This window comes from Trachypithecus francoisi, unplaced genomic scaffold, assembly GCF_009764315.1.
Source record: "Trachypithecus francoisi isolate TF-2019V2 unplaced genomic scaffold, Tfra_2.0 Lachesis_group3, whole genome shotgun sequence".
Taxonomy (NCBI): domain Eukaryota; kingdom Metazoa; phylum Chordata; class Mammalia; order Primates; family Cercopithecidae; genus Trachypithecus; species Trachypithecus francoisi.
Window position 1 is genome coordinate 156,801,315 of NW_022681468.1, and position 13,791 is coordinate 156,815,105.

The 13,791-nt window shown below is 38.6% G+C and overlaps 1 protein-coding gene across 1 annotated transcript in view; it reads right to left on the reverse strand.

Moving 5' to 3' along the window:
* The window catches only part of RYR3 (ryanodine receptor 3), a 396,626-nt gene that overhangs the window by 285,519 nt on the left and 97,316 nt on the right, over positions 1-13,791 (reverse strand). Inside the window, 2 exon segments of the mRNA XM_033190880.1 lie at positions 196-331; positions 1,675-1,843. Coding sequence (XP_033046771.1) covers positions 196-331; positions 1,675-1,843 — 305 coding nt within the window.

Consider the following 13,791-nt stretch of genomic DNA (forward strand, 5'->3'; position numbering starts at 1 on the left):
AAACTGATTACCATCTGCTTCTACTGGCTGCTACTAGTTAACAGAATGAACAGTTGGGTTAAAACTGAATGGCTAACAAAAGGCTTCTAAGGATTGAGGCAGTCCAAATATCACAGAGTTAATGGCAACTTAAAGACAATCTTGGGATTTCACATGGAAATCGTCCCAGGGAGAAGGCCCTGTATGTGTACTTACCCAGCAATTTGTAGAGGAGGTTCAGAATTTCTTTCCAGGCCATGCCACTCTCTTCCCTTGCAATTCCTGCAAAGTGTGCTACGCTATTGTAGATATTTAAGCGGTCAATGCAATTTAAGACAAGAGCCAACATTCCCTGAGAAGGAGAGTGGAGGAAAATATAAACATTGCTGATTAAGAAAGCAGAATCCCTTTTGCTCTTTCCCTTCCTCTATCATTCACCTTTTAAAGCTGATAATGCCAGTATGCAAATAGACCTTCATGGTGCCAGTTGGGTTTTGTTTTTTCCCCTCCTAAAAACAAAACATGCATTTTTATGCCTGAGAGACCTAAATAGCATCCATTTGGAGAGTGAGTCAGCAGCCTCTTCTGACAGGTTGCCCCCACGTGCTTAACTCAATCCAAGGACATACTTAGGAAGAGGGAGGGTGAATGAGTTTCACAAAAACCTGCTTTCGGTCTGGTGTGAAGTGGTTCTGACTCACCCAGAAACAGATCTAGATATAGTACCCATTTCTCTCTTAAATATCAAGTAAGTTCAAGTTCCATTCAGATGCACAAAACAACCATGCTTGCTTCCTACCTCCCCACCCCCCCAAAAAAGGTGGGATTTAGAGACAATAGCACTATCACCACTTTTCTAGCTAATCTGAAATACTATGCCACCCAGTAAAAATCTGTGCTAGCTGTTCTTAGCACATAGGAGGGAGATGGTAAATGGAATTTCAGTAGCCTTTAAGGCATTGAGAATGGCCCTGGAGCCAAAGTCTGGTTAGATCAGAAGACTGAGCTGGGATGGTTTACATCCCATACCACTAACTTTGGAAATGCCCAAGCGACAAGCCCTGTGCCCACGTGTGGCAGGTCCAGAAGTACAACCATGGCCTGTTGGCACCAAATCATCACGTCTGCAAGTCTGGAAAAGGCTTGTGACTTGTCTGTGGTCATACACAGCCGGAGACGAAGCCAGAATGAGGCCCTGGGTCTCTTAAGCCCCAGCTGGCATTTTCCTCATGGCCAGGTCCCACTCCCAGTGACTCAGATGCTGAATTCTGACATAAGACTTAGCATATCCTGTGTCTTTTCAACCAGCTTCTCAGGTATTCTTAATGTGGTAGAATCCAGGCATCTGTATTTTTCAAACAGGTTTCCCAGGTAATTCTAACATTTCCCAAAACTTGGGAATCACAGCCAATGTCATGCTCTCACAGCTGAAATGTACTGAAAACGTATTTTCGATACACATGTGGCACTGAAGCTTTAAAACATAATCTGGTTTGAACGTGCCAGCCATTGCTAACGTAACCAGGTTTGGCGGACAGGGAAGGTTGGCTTCCAATTTCCCAGCTTCCAAATCTCTCTTGTCCTCTGGCTCTCTCATAAACACATGCATGCAGAAAGACAAAGCTAAATTGCAGTCACAGGAATATTTTAGCTCTGGACACAAAGTGAATTTCAACTTTTCATTTTCCGACTTACCTCTTCCTTGAAAAGATTTTGTCTGTTTTTGAGCGAGCGGAGCTTGTTCTGCTTGTCTTCATGTCGCATCTCCTCCTCCGGGGGCTGGAAGTAGGCGATCAAGTCCTGGAGGGTCTGCAGGACTTCTTCTATAGGCAGGGTGATGGGGGCAGCTGTGCGATTGTTTCCGCTAAAAACCATGAGATTGACATGGTTTAGGCACCAGCCAGCAGCAGCGCCCTGATGAACACCCACTGGGTCCCGCTCCTAACAGCCCCCCATGGTGCACCATGAGCTGCTTCCTTGGGCGGCCATTGTACCAGCAGCTACAAAATGAAGTTTCCCAGCTAACAGAGTAACAGAAGGAAATATTCACATTCAAGTTTAAAGCTATTTTCATAAACAAAGAGAAATGACTCCTTTTAGCACATTTATTTTCAAGCAACTTATAACTCATCCTGTTAATATTACCATAATATTTCAGTTCATAGCATCAATGGCTATTTACTGAATGTCTAATCATAATTTCCCTGTAATCTAAAGAGGTAATTTCAACAGTGATTGTGACAGTGACTCTTCTATCTACAGCAGATGCTTCCCCTTCCATTTACCCCTGGTTGTCTGTCACACTTTTTTTTTTTTTTAAATAAAAACATTAAAAAAAATAAACTTACCCATGATTCTTTTAAACAATCACACCTTCTTGGCATTGATTAATCACAAGGCTGAAAGGATTTCTATCACTGGGTCTTTGCCTCTGTCTCCATGTTAGTTTTCTCTTTGTCTCTCCTCTTGCACCCCGCACCCCCTCCACATCTCTGTGTGTATTCTGAGATCTCTGCATGTGTTTTTCTCATCATGTTTCTCTGGGTACATGCCTGCTTTCCCTCACTCCATTTGTTGATGGTTCCTTTGCTTTCTGTATCTGTGGTCCCTTTCATCTGACTTTCCTCTCTCTGTGTTCTCTATCACCCTCCTTTCTCAGTGTCCCCTATCTCTCAAACATCCTTCTTCTCTGCTTTGAGGTCTGTCCCTCTTTGTTTCTTGGTGTTCCCTAATCCCACGTTACCTGCCCTTCCATCTCTCTCTCCCTGTTGTGTTCCTCCTTTTCTGCAAGCGTCTTTTTCTGTTTTAATCTCTCCCCAATTTTTGTAATTAAACCCCTTCAACAGAGAGAGAATACACAAAGCATTACAGGTAACAAAATGACCCTTCATTTCCCCATCTCCTTGAGGGGTACATCTGGGAGCCTCTCAGTGGGCAAAAGCTATGAAGAGGAAGGGGAAATGGACCCGCCTCTTGTGGGTTTGCATCATTAGGCCCTGAGTGATCGAGAATTGGCTCAATGTGCAAGTAACATCACAAGGACTTTTTTTTTTTTGTATCTTATTTTATTCTAAGTTCTGGGATACATGTGCAGGATGTGCATGTTTGTTACACAGACATGTGCCATGGTCGTTTGCTGCACCTATCAGCCCCTTACCTAAGCATTAAGCCCTGCATGCATTAGCTATTTTTCCTGATGCTATGCCTCCTCCTACCCCCCACCCCTCGACAAGCCATAGTGTGTGTGGTTCCTCTTCCTGGGTCCATGCGTTCTCATTGTTCAACTCCCACTTAGAACATGTGGTGCTTTGTTTTCTGTTCCTGCATTAGTTTGCTGAGGATAATCATTTCCAGCTACATCCATGTCCCTGCAGAGGACACAATCTCATTCCTTTTTACGGGTGCATAGTATTCCATGGTGTATATGTACCGCATTTTCTTTATCCAGTCTATCACTGATGGGCATTTGGGTTGATTCTGTGTCTTTGCTATTGTGCCTAGAGCTTCAGTGAACATATGTGCACTTGTATCTTTATAATAGAATAATTTATATTCCTTTGGGTACATACCCAGTAATGGGATTGCTGGGTCAAACGGTATTTCTGGTTCTAGGTATTTGAGGAATTGCTACACTGTCTTCTATAATGGTTGAACTAATTTACATTCTCACCAATAGTTTAAAAGCATTCCTATTTCTCCACAGCCTCTCCAGCATCTGTTGTTTGACTTTTTAATACTTGCCACTCTGACTAGCATGAGATGGTATCTCATTGCGGTTTTGATTTGCATTTCTCTAGTGATCAGTGATGTTGAGCTTTTCTTCATAGGTTTATTGACCACATAAATGTCTTCTTTTGAGAACTGTCTGTTCACATCCTTTGCTCACTTTTTAATGAGTTTTTGTTTCATATAAATTTGTTTAAGTTCCTTGCAGATTCTAGATATTAGACTTTTGTCAGATGGATAGATTGCAAAAATTTTCTCCCATTCTGTAGGTTGTCTGTTCACTCTGATGATAATTTCTTTGGCTATGCAGAAGATCTTTAGTTAGATCCCATTTGTCAATTTTTGCATTTGTTGCATTTGCTTTTGATGTTTTTATCATGAAATCTTTGCCTGTGCCTATGTCCTGAATGGTGTTGCCTAGATTTTCTTCCAGGGTTTTTATAGCTTTAGGTTTTACATTAAAGTCTTTAATCCATCTTGAGTAAATTTTTGTATAAGGTATAAGGAAGGGGTCCAGTTTCAATTTGCTGCATATGGCTAGCCAGTTCTCCCAGCATCGTTTATTAAATAGGGAATCCCTTCCCCATTGCTTGTTTTCGTCAGGTTTGTCAAAGATCAGATCGTCGTAGATGTGTGGTCTTTTTTCTGAGTTCTTTATTCTCTTTAATTGGTCCATGTGTTTGTTTTTGTACTGGTATCATGCTGTTTTGGTTACTGTAGTCTTATAACATAGTTTGAAGTTGGGTAGTGTGATGCCTCCAGCTTTATTCCTTTTGCTTAGGATTGTCTTGGCTATATAGGCTCTTTTTTGGTTCCATATGAATTTTAAAGTAGTTTTTTCTAATTCTGTGAAGAATGTCAATGGTAGTTTAATGGGAATAGCATTGAATCTATTAACTACTTTGGGCAATATGGCCATTTTCATGATACTGAATCTTCCTATCCATGAGCATGGAATGTTTTCCATTTGTTTGGATCATCTCCAATTTCTTTGAGGAGTGATTTTTAGTTCTCCTTGAAGAAGGCCTTCACTTCCCCTGTTAGCTGTATTCCTAGGTATTTTATTCTCTTTGTAGCAAGTATTAATGGGAATTCATTCACGATTTGACTCTCTGCTTGTCTGTTGTTGGTGTATATGAATGCTAGTGATTTTTGCACATTGATTTTGTATCCTGAGACTTTGCTGAAGTTGCTTATCAGCTTAAGAAGCTTTTGGATTGAGACGATGGGGTTTTCTAGATACAGGATCATGCCATCTGCAAACAGATAGTTTGACTTCCTCTCTTCCTGTCTCAATACCCTTTCTTTCTTTCTCTTGCCTGATTGGCCTGGCCTGAACTTCCAACACTATCTTGAATAGGAGCTGTGAGAAAGGGCATCCTTGTCTTGTGCTGGTTTTCAAGGGGGAATGCTTCCAGCTTTTGCCCATTCAGTATGACATTGGCTGTGGCTTTGTCATAAATGGCTATTATTATTTTGAGGTATTTCCCATTAATACCTAGTTCATTGAGTTTTAGCCATGAAGAAATAGTGAATTTTATCAAAGACCTTTGCTGTGTCTATGGAGATAATCATGTGATTTTTGTCTTTAGTTCTGTTTATTTGATGAATTGTGTTTATGGATTTGCATATGTTGAACCAGCCTTGCATCCCAGGGATGAAGCCATCTTGATCATGCTGGATAAACTTTTTGATGTGCTGCTGGATTTGGTTTGCCAATATTTTATTGAGATTTTCACATCGATGTTCATCAGGGATATTGGCCTAAAGTTTTCTTTTTTTGTTGCATCTCTGCCAGGTTTTGGTATCAGGATGATTCTGGCCTCATACAATGAGTTAGGGAGGAGTCTCTCCTTTTCAATTGTTTGGAACAGTTTCAGAAGAAATGGTACCATCTCCTCTTTGTAACTGGTAGAATTCTGGTAGAATTCAGCTGTTAAGTCTGTCTTGTCCTGGGCTTTTTTTGGTTGGTAGGCTATTTGTTGCTGCCTCAATTTCAGAACTCATCACTGGTCTATTCAGGAATTCAATTTCTTCCTGGTTCAGTCTTCGGAGGGTGTATATGTGCAGGAATTTATCCATTCCTTGTAAATTTTCTAGTTTATTTGCATAGAGGTGTTTATCGTATTCTCTGGTGGTTGTTTGAATTTCTGTGGGGTCAGTGCTGATATCCCCCCCTTTATCATTTTCTATTGTGTCTATTTGATTCTTCTCTTTTCATTAGTCTAGCTAGCAGTCTATTTTATTAATTTTTTTCAAAAAACCAGCTCCTGTATTTGTAGATGCTTTGAAGGACTTTCTGTGTCTCTGTCTCCTTTAGTTCCACCCTGATCTTGGTTATTTCTTGTCTTTTGTTAACTTTTGGGTTTGTGTGCTCTTGGTTCTCTAGTTATTTTAGTTGTGATGTTAGGATGTCAATTTGAGATCTTTTTAGCTTTTTGAGGTGGGCATTTAGTGCCATAAACTTCCTCCTTAATACTGCTTTAGCTGCATCCCAGAGATTCTGGTACATTGTCTCTTTGTTCTCACTGGTTTCAAAGAACTTCTTGATTTCTGCCTTAATTTCATTATTTACCCAGGAGTCACTCAGGAACAGGCTGTTCACTTCCCATGAAGTTGTGTGATTTTGAGTGAGTTTCTTGAATTCTAATTTGATTTTGCTGTGGTCTGAGAGACTGTTACGATTTCAATTCTTTTGCATTTGCTGAAAAGTGTTTTACTTGCAATTATGTGATTCATTTTAGAGTAAGTGCCATGTGGCACTGAGAAGAATGTATATTCTGTTGTTTTGGGGTGGAAAGTTCTGTAGACATTTATAAGGTCCACTTGATCCAGAACTGATATTGAGGTCCTGAATATCTTTGTTAACTTTGTCTCAATGATCTAATATTGACAGTGGGTGTTAAAGTCTCCCACTATTATTGTGTGGGAGTGTAAGTCTCTTTGTAGGTCTCTAAGAACTTGTTTTATACATCTGGGTGCTCCTGTATTAGGTACATATATATTTAAGACAGTTAGCTCTTCTTGTTGAATTGAATGCTTTATTATTATGTAATGCCCTTCTTTGTCTTTTTTGATCTTAGTTCGTTTAAAGTCTGTCTTGTCAAAAACTAAGATTGTAACCCCTGCTTTTTTCTGCTTTGCATTTGCTTGGTAAATTTTCCTCTGGCCTTTATTTCAAGCTTCTGTGTGTCTTTGCATGTGACGTGAGATGGGTCTCTTGAATACAGCACATGAATGGGTCTTGACTACTTACCCAGCTTGCCATGCTGTGTCTTTTAATTGGAGCATTTAGCATGGCTTCTTCTTGATGGCCAATTTCTAATGATCTCTCTTAGGCATTTATAGTATATTTGCTTATTCACCAACTGCTATATATTAATTTGCATACATGCTAAGGAAAGATTTTCATCTAGGCCCAAACAAAGACTCAAAAAGTTCTGAAAGCAATCAGGCTGTGAGGTAGTAATTCCAATTTTGTATTAAAAATGCCAAGTGCATGCAATGGGGAAGGAATAATGGGGGACTGTAAGCTTATTATAGGCAGGGAGGCACATCAGTGTGTATTCAACTCCTGGCAGTACCAGGCATGTTGTAAGTTCTCAGTTAGTGTTTGGAAATGACTACCTGGGATATTATTAGACACAAAAATAGTAGGGAAGAGAACGCCATGAGTACATGAGATGAAGCCTTGGCAGTATGAAACTCAATTCAATATGACTTCCCACTTCTGAGTTCAGTGAAGGAATGAACACATTTTCCTCAATATTTCGGTCCAGCTCCAGGACTTGCTTTTTGCTTTTTGTTTTAAAAACACTTTCATTTTACTAGAGACACCGAGGCTGGTCAAGAATAATTCTTTACATGATTGGAAAAGATGACAGCAAGAGGTTTATAGACATTTTTTGTAGCTCACTGAGGCAGCATATGCACCATACAGGGAGTTGGAAATTTCAGGTCTCAGCCTTGCCACTGCCATTATCAATGTGATATTTGGGTTGCTGCTAGGCCTCTTATGCTTCCATTTAGCACCTGGAAAATAGGAAAGGTGCATTCGTTGATTGCCAGGGTCCTTCAGGTCTAATTTTTTGTCTGTTGGGCTCTCATTGCTGGACTACTTCATCTTGTCCCTTGAAGAAACATGAATATTATAGTCCTCTACTAGACTAGCGCAGATTCATTCCTTCCTCAAAAAACAAGACATATCACATGCTTGGCATGGGAAGCAACAGTGAAAACAGACATTACTTCTGGAAAGCATCATGGTGTTCATATTCTACTCTAAAAGAACCTCAGAGAGAAAAGCCCAATGTACAGAGATAAGTCAGAGCCTCAACTCAGAAATAACTACAACTGGCACCTATCCCTCCCCACCTTCTTCAACTCCCTATAGCCTGTCCCACTACATTCTTGGGCCTTTGCCAATGAATTCTTTCATTAAATTCAAGTGAGATCCCATGTGATTCTGAATATTTATCACAACATAATGATTTATTTGTTGTCTCTCTTCTAAGGTTAAACTTAGAGGACAGCTGACAGTATCTTTTCCTCAGCAGAGTTTTTCAGACTTCTTAATCGATCACACTATTCATTCTACTGGACAGTTCCCAGCAACTCTACAGAGGATGATGAGATAGCATGATGAAACTTTAACCTCTTCATTTTTCTTTCTTGTTCCTTCCCTATTCTCTTAGTCTTAATGTGCTCCCAGAAGGCCACCCCTCCTCCTGGTTTCTATGTGCACACAGCATACAAAGTTGGTTTCTCAAAAGAGATGGGGAAGAAGAATCTACTTCCAAAATGTTTTTTTCTCCTTTACTTCCTAGCTATTAAAAAATTCAAATACTATAACTTTCGCAGCCCACATTCCCTCAGCACTGATATTTTTTCATTAGTCCTTTTTTCCTAAAATATCCTGTGCCTGGAAGAATCAAGAATTTCCCTCTTGAGGGTGGGACTTAATAGCTGAGTAAAGAGCTGAGTAAATCCTTTCTCTCACAAAATAATAATAAAATTGGACAAAACCATTCAAAACAATGATCTCTGGACTCTGGAAACTGACTAAAGGCATACAAAAAATCAAATATTTTATTTTTGTTTTTTATTGTTTGAGATGGAGTTTCACTACTGTTGCCCAGGTTGGAGTGCTATGGTGCGATCTTGGCTCACTGCAACCTCTACCTCTTGGGTTCAAGTGATTCTCCTGCCTCAGCCTCCTGAGTAGCTGGGATTACAGGCATGAGCCACTATGCCCTGCTATTTTTGTTCTTGGTTTTTTGTTTTTTTTTTTTCTTTTTTTGAGATGGAGTGTTGCTCTGTCGCCCAGACTTGAATGCAGTGGCGCGATCTCAGCTCACTGCAAGCTCCGCCTCCCAGGTTCACAACGTTCTCCTGCCTCAGCCTCCCAAGTAGCTGGGACTACAGGCGCCGCCACCACGCCCGGCTAATTTTTTAGTACAGACAGGTTTTCACCGTGTTAGCCAGGATGGTCTCGATCTCCTGACCATGTGATCCGCCCGTGGGCCTCCCAAAGTGCTGAGATTACAAGCCTGAGCCACTGCGCCTGGCCTATTTTTGTATCTTTAGTAAAGACGGGTTTCTCCATGTTGGTCAAGCTGGTCTCCAAACCCCAACCTCAGGTGATCCATGTGCCTTGGCCTCCCGAAGTGCTGGGATTACAGGCGTGAGCCACAACACCCGGCCCAGTGTGTGTATATATGTATGTGTGTGTGTATGTATGTGTGTGTGTGTGTGTGTATGTATTTTTTTAATTTCTTTTTTAAAATTTTTTTTAATTTAATTTTTTAAAATTTCAGTGTTTCAGCCTGCTGATGCTTCCATCTCCCTCCCTCCACCGCCTCATGGCAAAACAGCTCTGATAGGGCAGAGCAGGCAATGTGCAAGGCCACACACATGCTCAGGAAAAACTGGAGAGGACCCTAGCTATCTACTGCTTCCCACACAAGCAGAAAACAAAATCCAGCCACACACACAGGTCCATCAGCAAACAGTCACAGGCTTGTCTTGTAAGAAATACTAAGGGAAGTCCCTCAGGCTGAAAGAAAATGACACCAAGCAGTAACTAGAATCCACACAAAGAAATAAAGAACACTGGTAAAGGTAACTATGCAGGTAAATACCGGAAGCAATATAAAAATACGTATCTTTCTCTTTTGTTCCTGTAATTGATTTTAAAAAACTGCATAAAATAATTATAAAACCATGTTGTTGAGCTTATAACTTATGAAGATGTAAAATAAGTGGCAATATTATCACAAAGGATTAGGCAAAGAATGGAAAAATGTTAATGCAAAGTTGCTTTATTTGTTAAGTTAGTATTAATTTGAAGTGCATTATTTCAAGTTAAATATATATTAAGTTCCCTAGAGCAACCACTAAGAAAATAACTCCTCGGCCAGGCACAGTGGCTCACACCTGTAATCCCACCACTTTGGGGGGCCAAGGCGGGTGGATCACGCGGGTCAGGAGATCGAGACCATCCTGGCTAACATGGTGAAACCCCGTCTCTACCAAAAAACAAAAAATTGGCCGGGCATGGTGGCGGGCACCTGTAGTTCCAGCTACTCGGGAGGCTGAGGCAGGAGAATGGCGTGAACCCGGGAGGCGGAGCTTGCAGTGAGCTGAAATCGTGCCACTGCACTCTAGCCTAGGCAACAGAGTGAGACTCTGTCTCAAAAAAAAAAAAAAAAAAAAGAAAAGAAAAAAGAAAATAACTCCTCAAAAAAGTATTTTTAAAAACCCAAAATAATTAAAATGTTACACTAGAGAATATGTATTTAACACAAAAAAAGGTAGTAAGGAGGAACAGAGGACTAAAAAATAAATAAATAAAGAGACATAAGAAATAAATAGCAAAGTGGCAGACATAAATCCAGTTATCTAAATAATTACATTACCTATAAATGGATTAGGCATACCAATGAAAGGGAGAGACTGTCAGACTATTTTTAAAAATCTAATATATGTTGTCTACAAGGGACACACTTTATATTCAAGGACACAAATAGGTTAAAAGCACAAGGATTGACGACAATATGCCATACAAACAAAAAACATTATCTGCACCTAAGACACCTGGAATGGCTCTATGAAACAGACTTAAGACAAAAATGTTCACAGAGAAAAAAGGAAAAGAGTTTAAAATTACAAAAGGGCAAATTTATCAGAAATATACATCTGTTATAAACATATAAGCACCTAACAGAGACCAAAATAGGTGAAGCAAAAACTGATGGAATTGAAGTAGAAGATAACAATTCAACAGTAACAGAAACACCAATACCCGATTTTCCACCAGTTAATGTAATAAACCACATTAACAAAGGACAAAACTATATGATCATGTCGATAGACCAAGAAAAAGCATTTGACCAAATCTAATGCTCATTCAAGAGAAAAACTCTCAACAAACTAGGAATACAAGGGAACTTCCTCTACCTGATAAAGGGCATCTACAAAAATCCTACAGTCAAAACCACACTTAATGGTGAAAAACTGATGTTTCCTGCCCTCTCCCCACCCCCACCTTAGATCAGGAACAAGACAAGAATGTTTGTTCACATCACTTTTATTGCACATTGTAGTGGATATTCTAGCCAGTGCAATCATGTAAGAAAAATAAATAAAGGGCATCCCTATTGGAAAGAAAAAAATAAAACTCTTTTTATTCACAGAGGACATAATCCTATAGGTAAAAATTTCTAAAGAATCCACCTGCTCCCCAAAAAGCCCACTGAATAAATAATTTCAATTAGGTCAGCGACATAAGTCCAATATTTTTAAAACTTAATTTCTATGTACCAGCAGAAAATAATCTGAAATGAAATAAAAAAATGATTCTATTTGTAGTAGCACCAAAAAGAATCAAATACATAGGAATACATTTCATAAAAGAAGTGCAAGACTTATATAATAAAAACCACAGTATCTTCCTGAAAATAATTAAAGAAGAATAAATAGACATATTATGTTTGTAGATTGGAAGACTTAATATTATGAGGCTAACAGTCCTCCAAAACGGATCTCTAGATTCAATTTAATACCTATGAAAATTCCAGCAGAAATTTTTTTGGACAGAAATAAACTCACCCTTAAATTCACATGGGAATACAAAGGACCCAGAAGCACCAAAATAATTTTGAAAAGAAGTATAAAATTGGAGCATTCACTCTACATTATTTCAATAGTTACTATAGGTACATTAATTAAGACAGCGTTATTTTTGAATAATGACAGGCATACAGATCAATGGAACAGAACTAAGAGCCCAGAAAGAAACTCTCACATTTATGCTCACTTGGCTTTTGACAAAAGTGCCAAGGTAACTTGATGGGGAAATGTTGTCTTTCCAGAAAACTGTGCAGGGAAAAATCTGATATCCATATGGCCACATACAAAAATATTAATTTAAACGTTTACCTCATACTATGCACAGGAATAGACTCAAAATGGATCACAGACCTAAATGTAAACGCTAAAATTCTGAAACTTTTAGAAAAACACAGAGGAGAAAATCATGATGATTTGAGTAAAGAGTTCTTAGGTATGACACCAAAAGCACAATCCATAAATATGTTAAATTGAACTTAATCAAAAATAAAACATTTGTGCTTCAAAAGACACTATTTTTAAAAAAATGAGAAGAAAAGCCAAAGACCAAGAGAAAATATTTGCAAATCATAAATATGGCAAAAAACTCAGAAGATACAAACTCTCAAATTTTAATTTTAAGACAAATGACCCAATTTGAAAAAGTAAAATGCTTAATTACATTTTACCAAAGAAGATACATGAATGGCTAATAAGCACATAAGATGTCCAGTATCCTTATTCATTCTGGAAATTCAAACTAAAACCACCACGATAATATCTACTAGTATCATAGCTACTAGTATGGCTACAATCAAAAAGTCAGAGTAACAAATGGAGGAAAAGATGTAATGAAAAGAAACTTCAGTCATTTCTAAGAGAAATGTAAAATGGTACATCCACTTTGGAAAACAGATTTTTCAGTTTCTTATAAAGTTAAACATACCCAACTGAATAAATAAAACATGGTATTTACATACAATGGAATATTATTCAACCTTAAAAAGGAATGAAATCATGTTACGTGTTACAACATGGACAAACCTTGAAGATATTTTGCTAAGTGAGATAAGCCAGACACAAAAGGACAAATACTGTGTGCCTCCACTTATATGAGGTACCGAGAATAGCTAAATTCATAGAAGCAAAGAGTAAGTAGAAGTTATAAGGGGCTGAGGGAGAGAAGAATAGGGAGTTCTTGTTTAATAAATACAGAGTTTCAGTTTGGGATGATTTAAAAATGTGGAGATGGATAGTGGTGATGACACTAAGCTTAAAAATGGCTAAAATGATAAGTTGGATGTGATATATATTTACCACAATAAAAATATATCAAAAAGTTATACAAATTTATATACGACTCAACAATTTCACTCCTATTTACCCAAGAGAAACAGAAACCATATCTGAAAACTTTTACACTAATATCCATAAAAACATTATTCTTAGTAATCAAAATGGAAACTATCAACTGTTCATCAACTAAATGAGTAAAATGTGATATATGTGCATCTCTATCTATACAGAACTCTCACTCTACACACACATACATGCACACACACACACACAAAGAATACTCTGCAGCAATAAATAAGCGAAGAAACAAAAGAATAAACTTCAAAAATATAATGCCAAGTGAAAAGGCCAGATTCAAAAGACAACATATTTTATGATTTATTAATGTATTAAATTGAGACAGAAAGCAGATTAGTGGTTGCCTAGGGCTGTGGGTGGCAACTAGAATAAACTGCAATGAGCATAGGAGATATTTTTGGAGGGATGGAAACGTTCTAAAACTGAACTGCAGTGATGGTTGTAAGGCTCTGCAAATAAATATATTAAAACTTACTGAATTGGCCAGGGATGCCGGCTCATGCCTATAATGACAACATTTTGGGAGGCTGAGGTGAGAGGATCACTTGTGCCTAGCAATTTGAGACCAGCCTGGGCAATATAGTGAGACATCATCTCTACAAA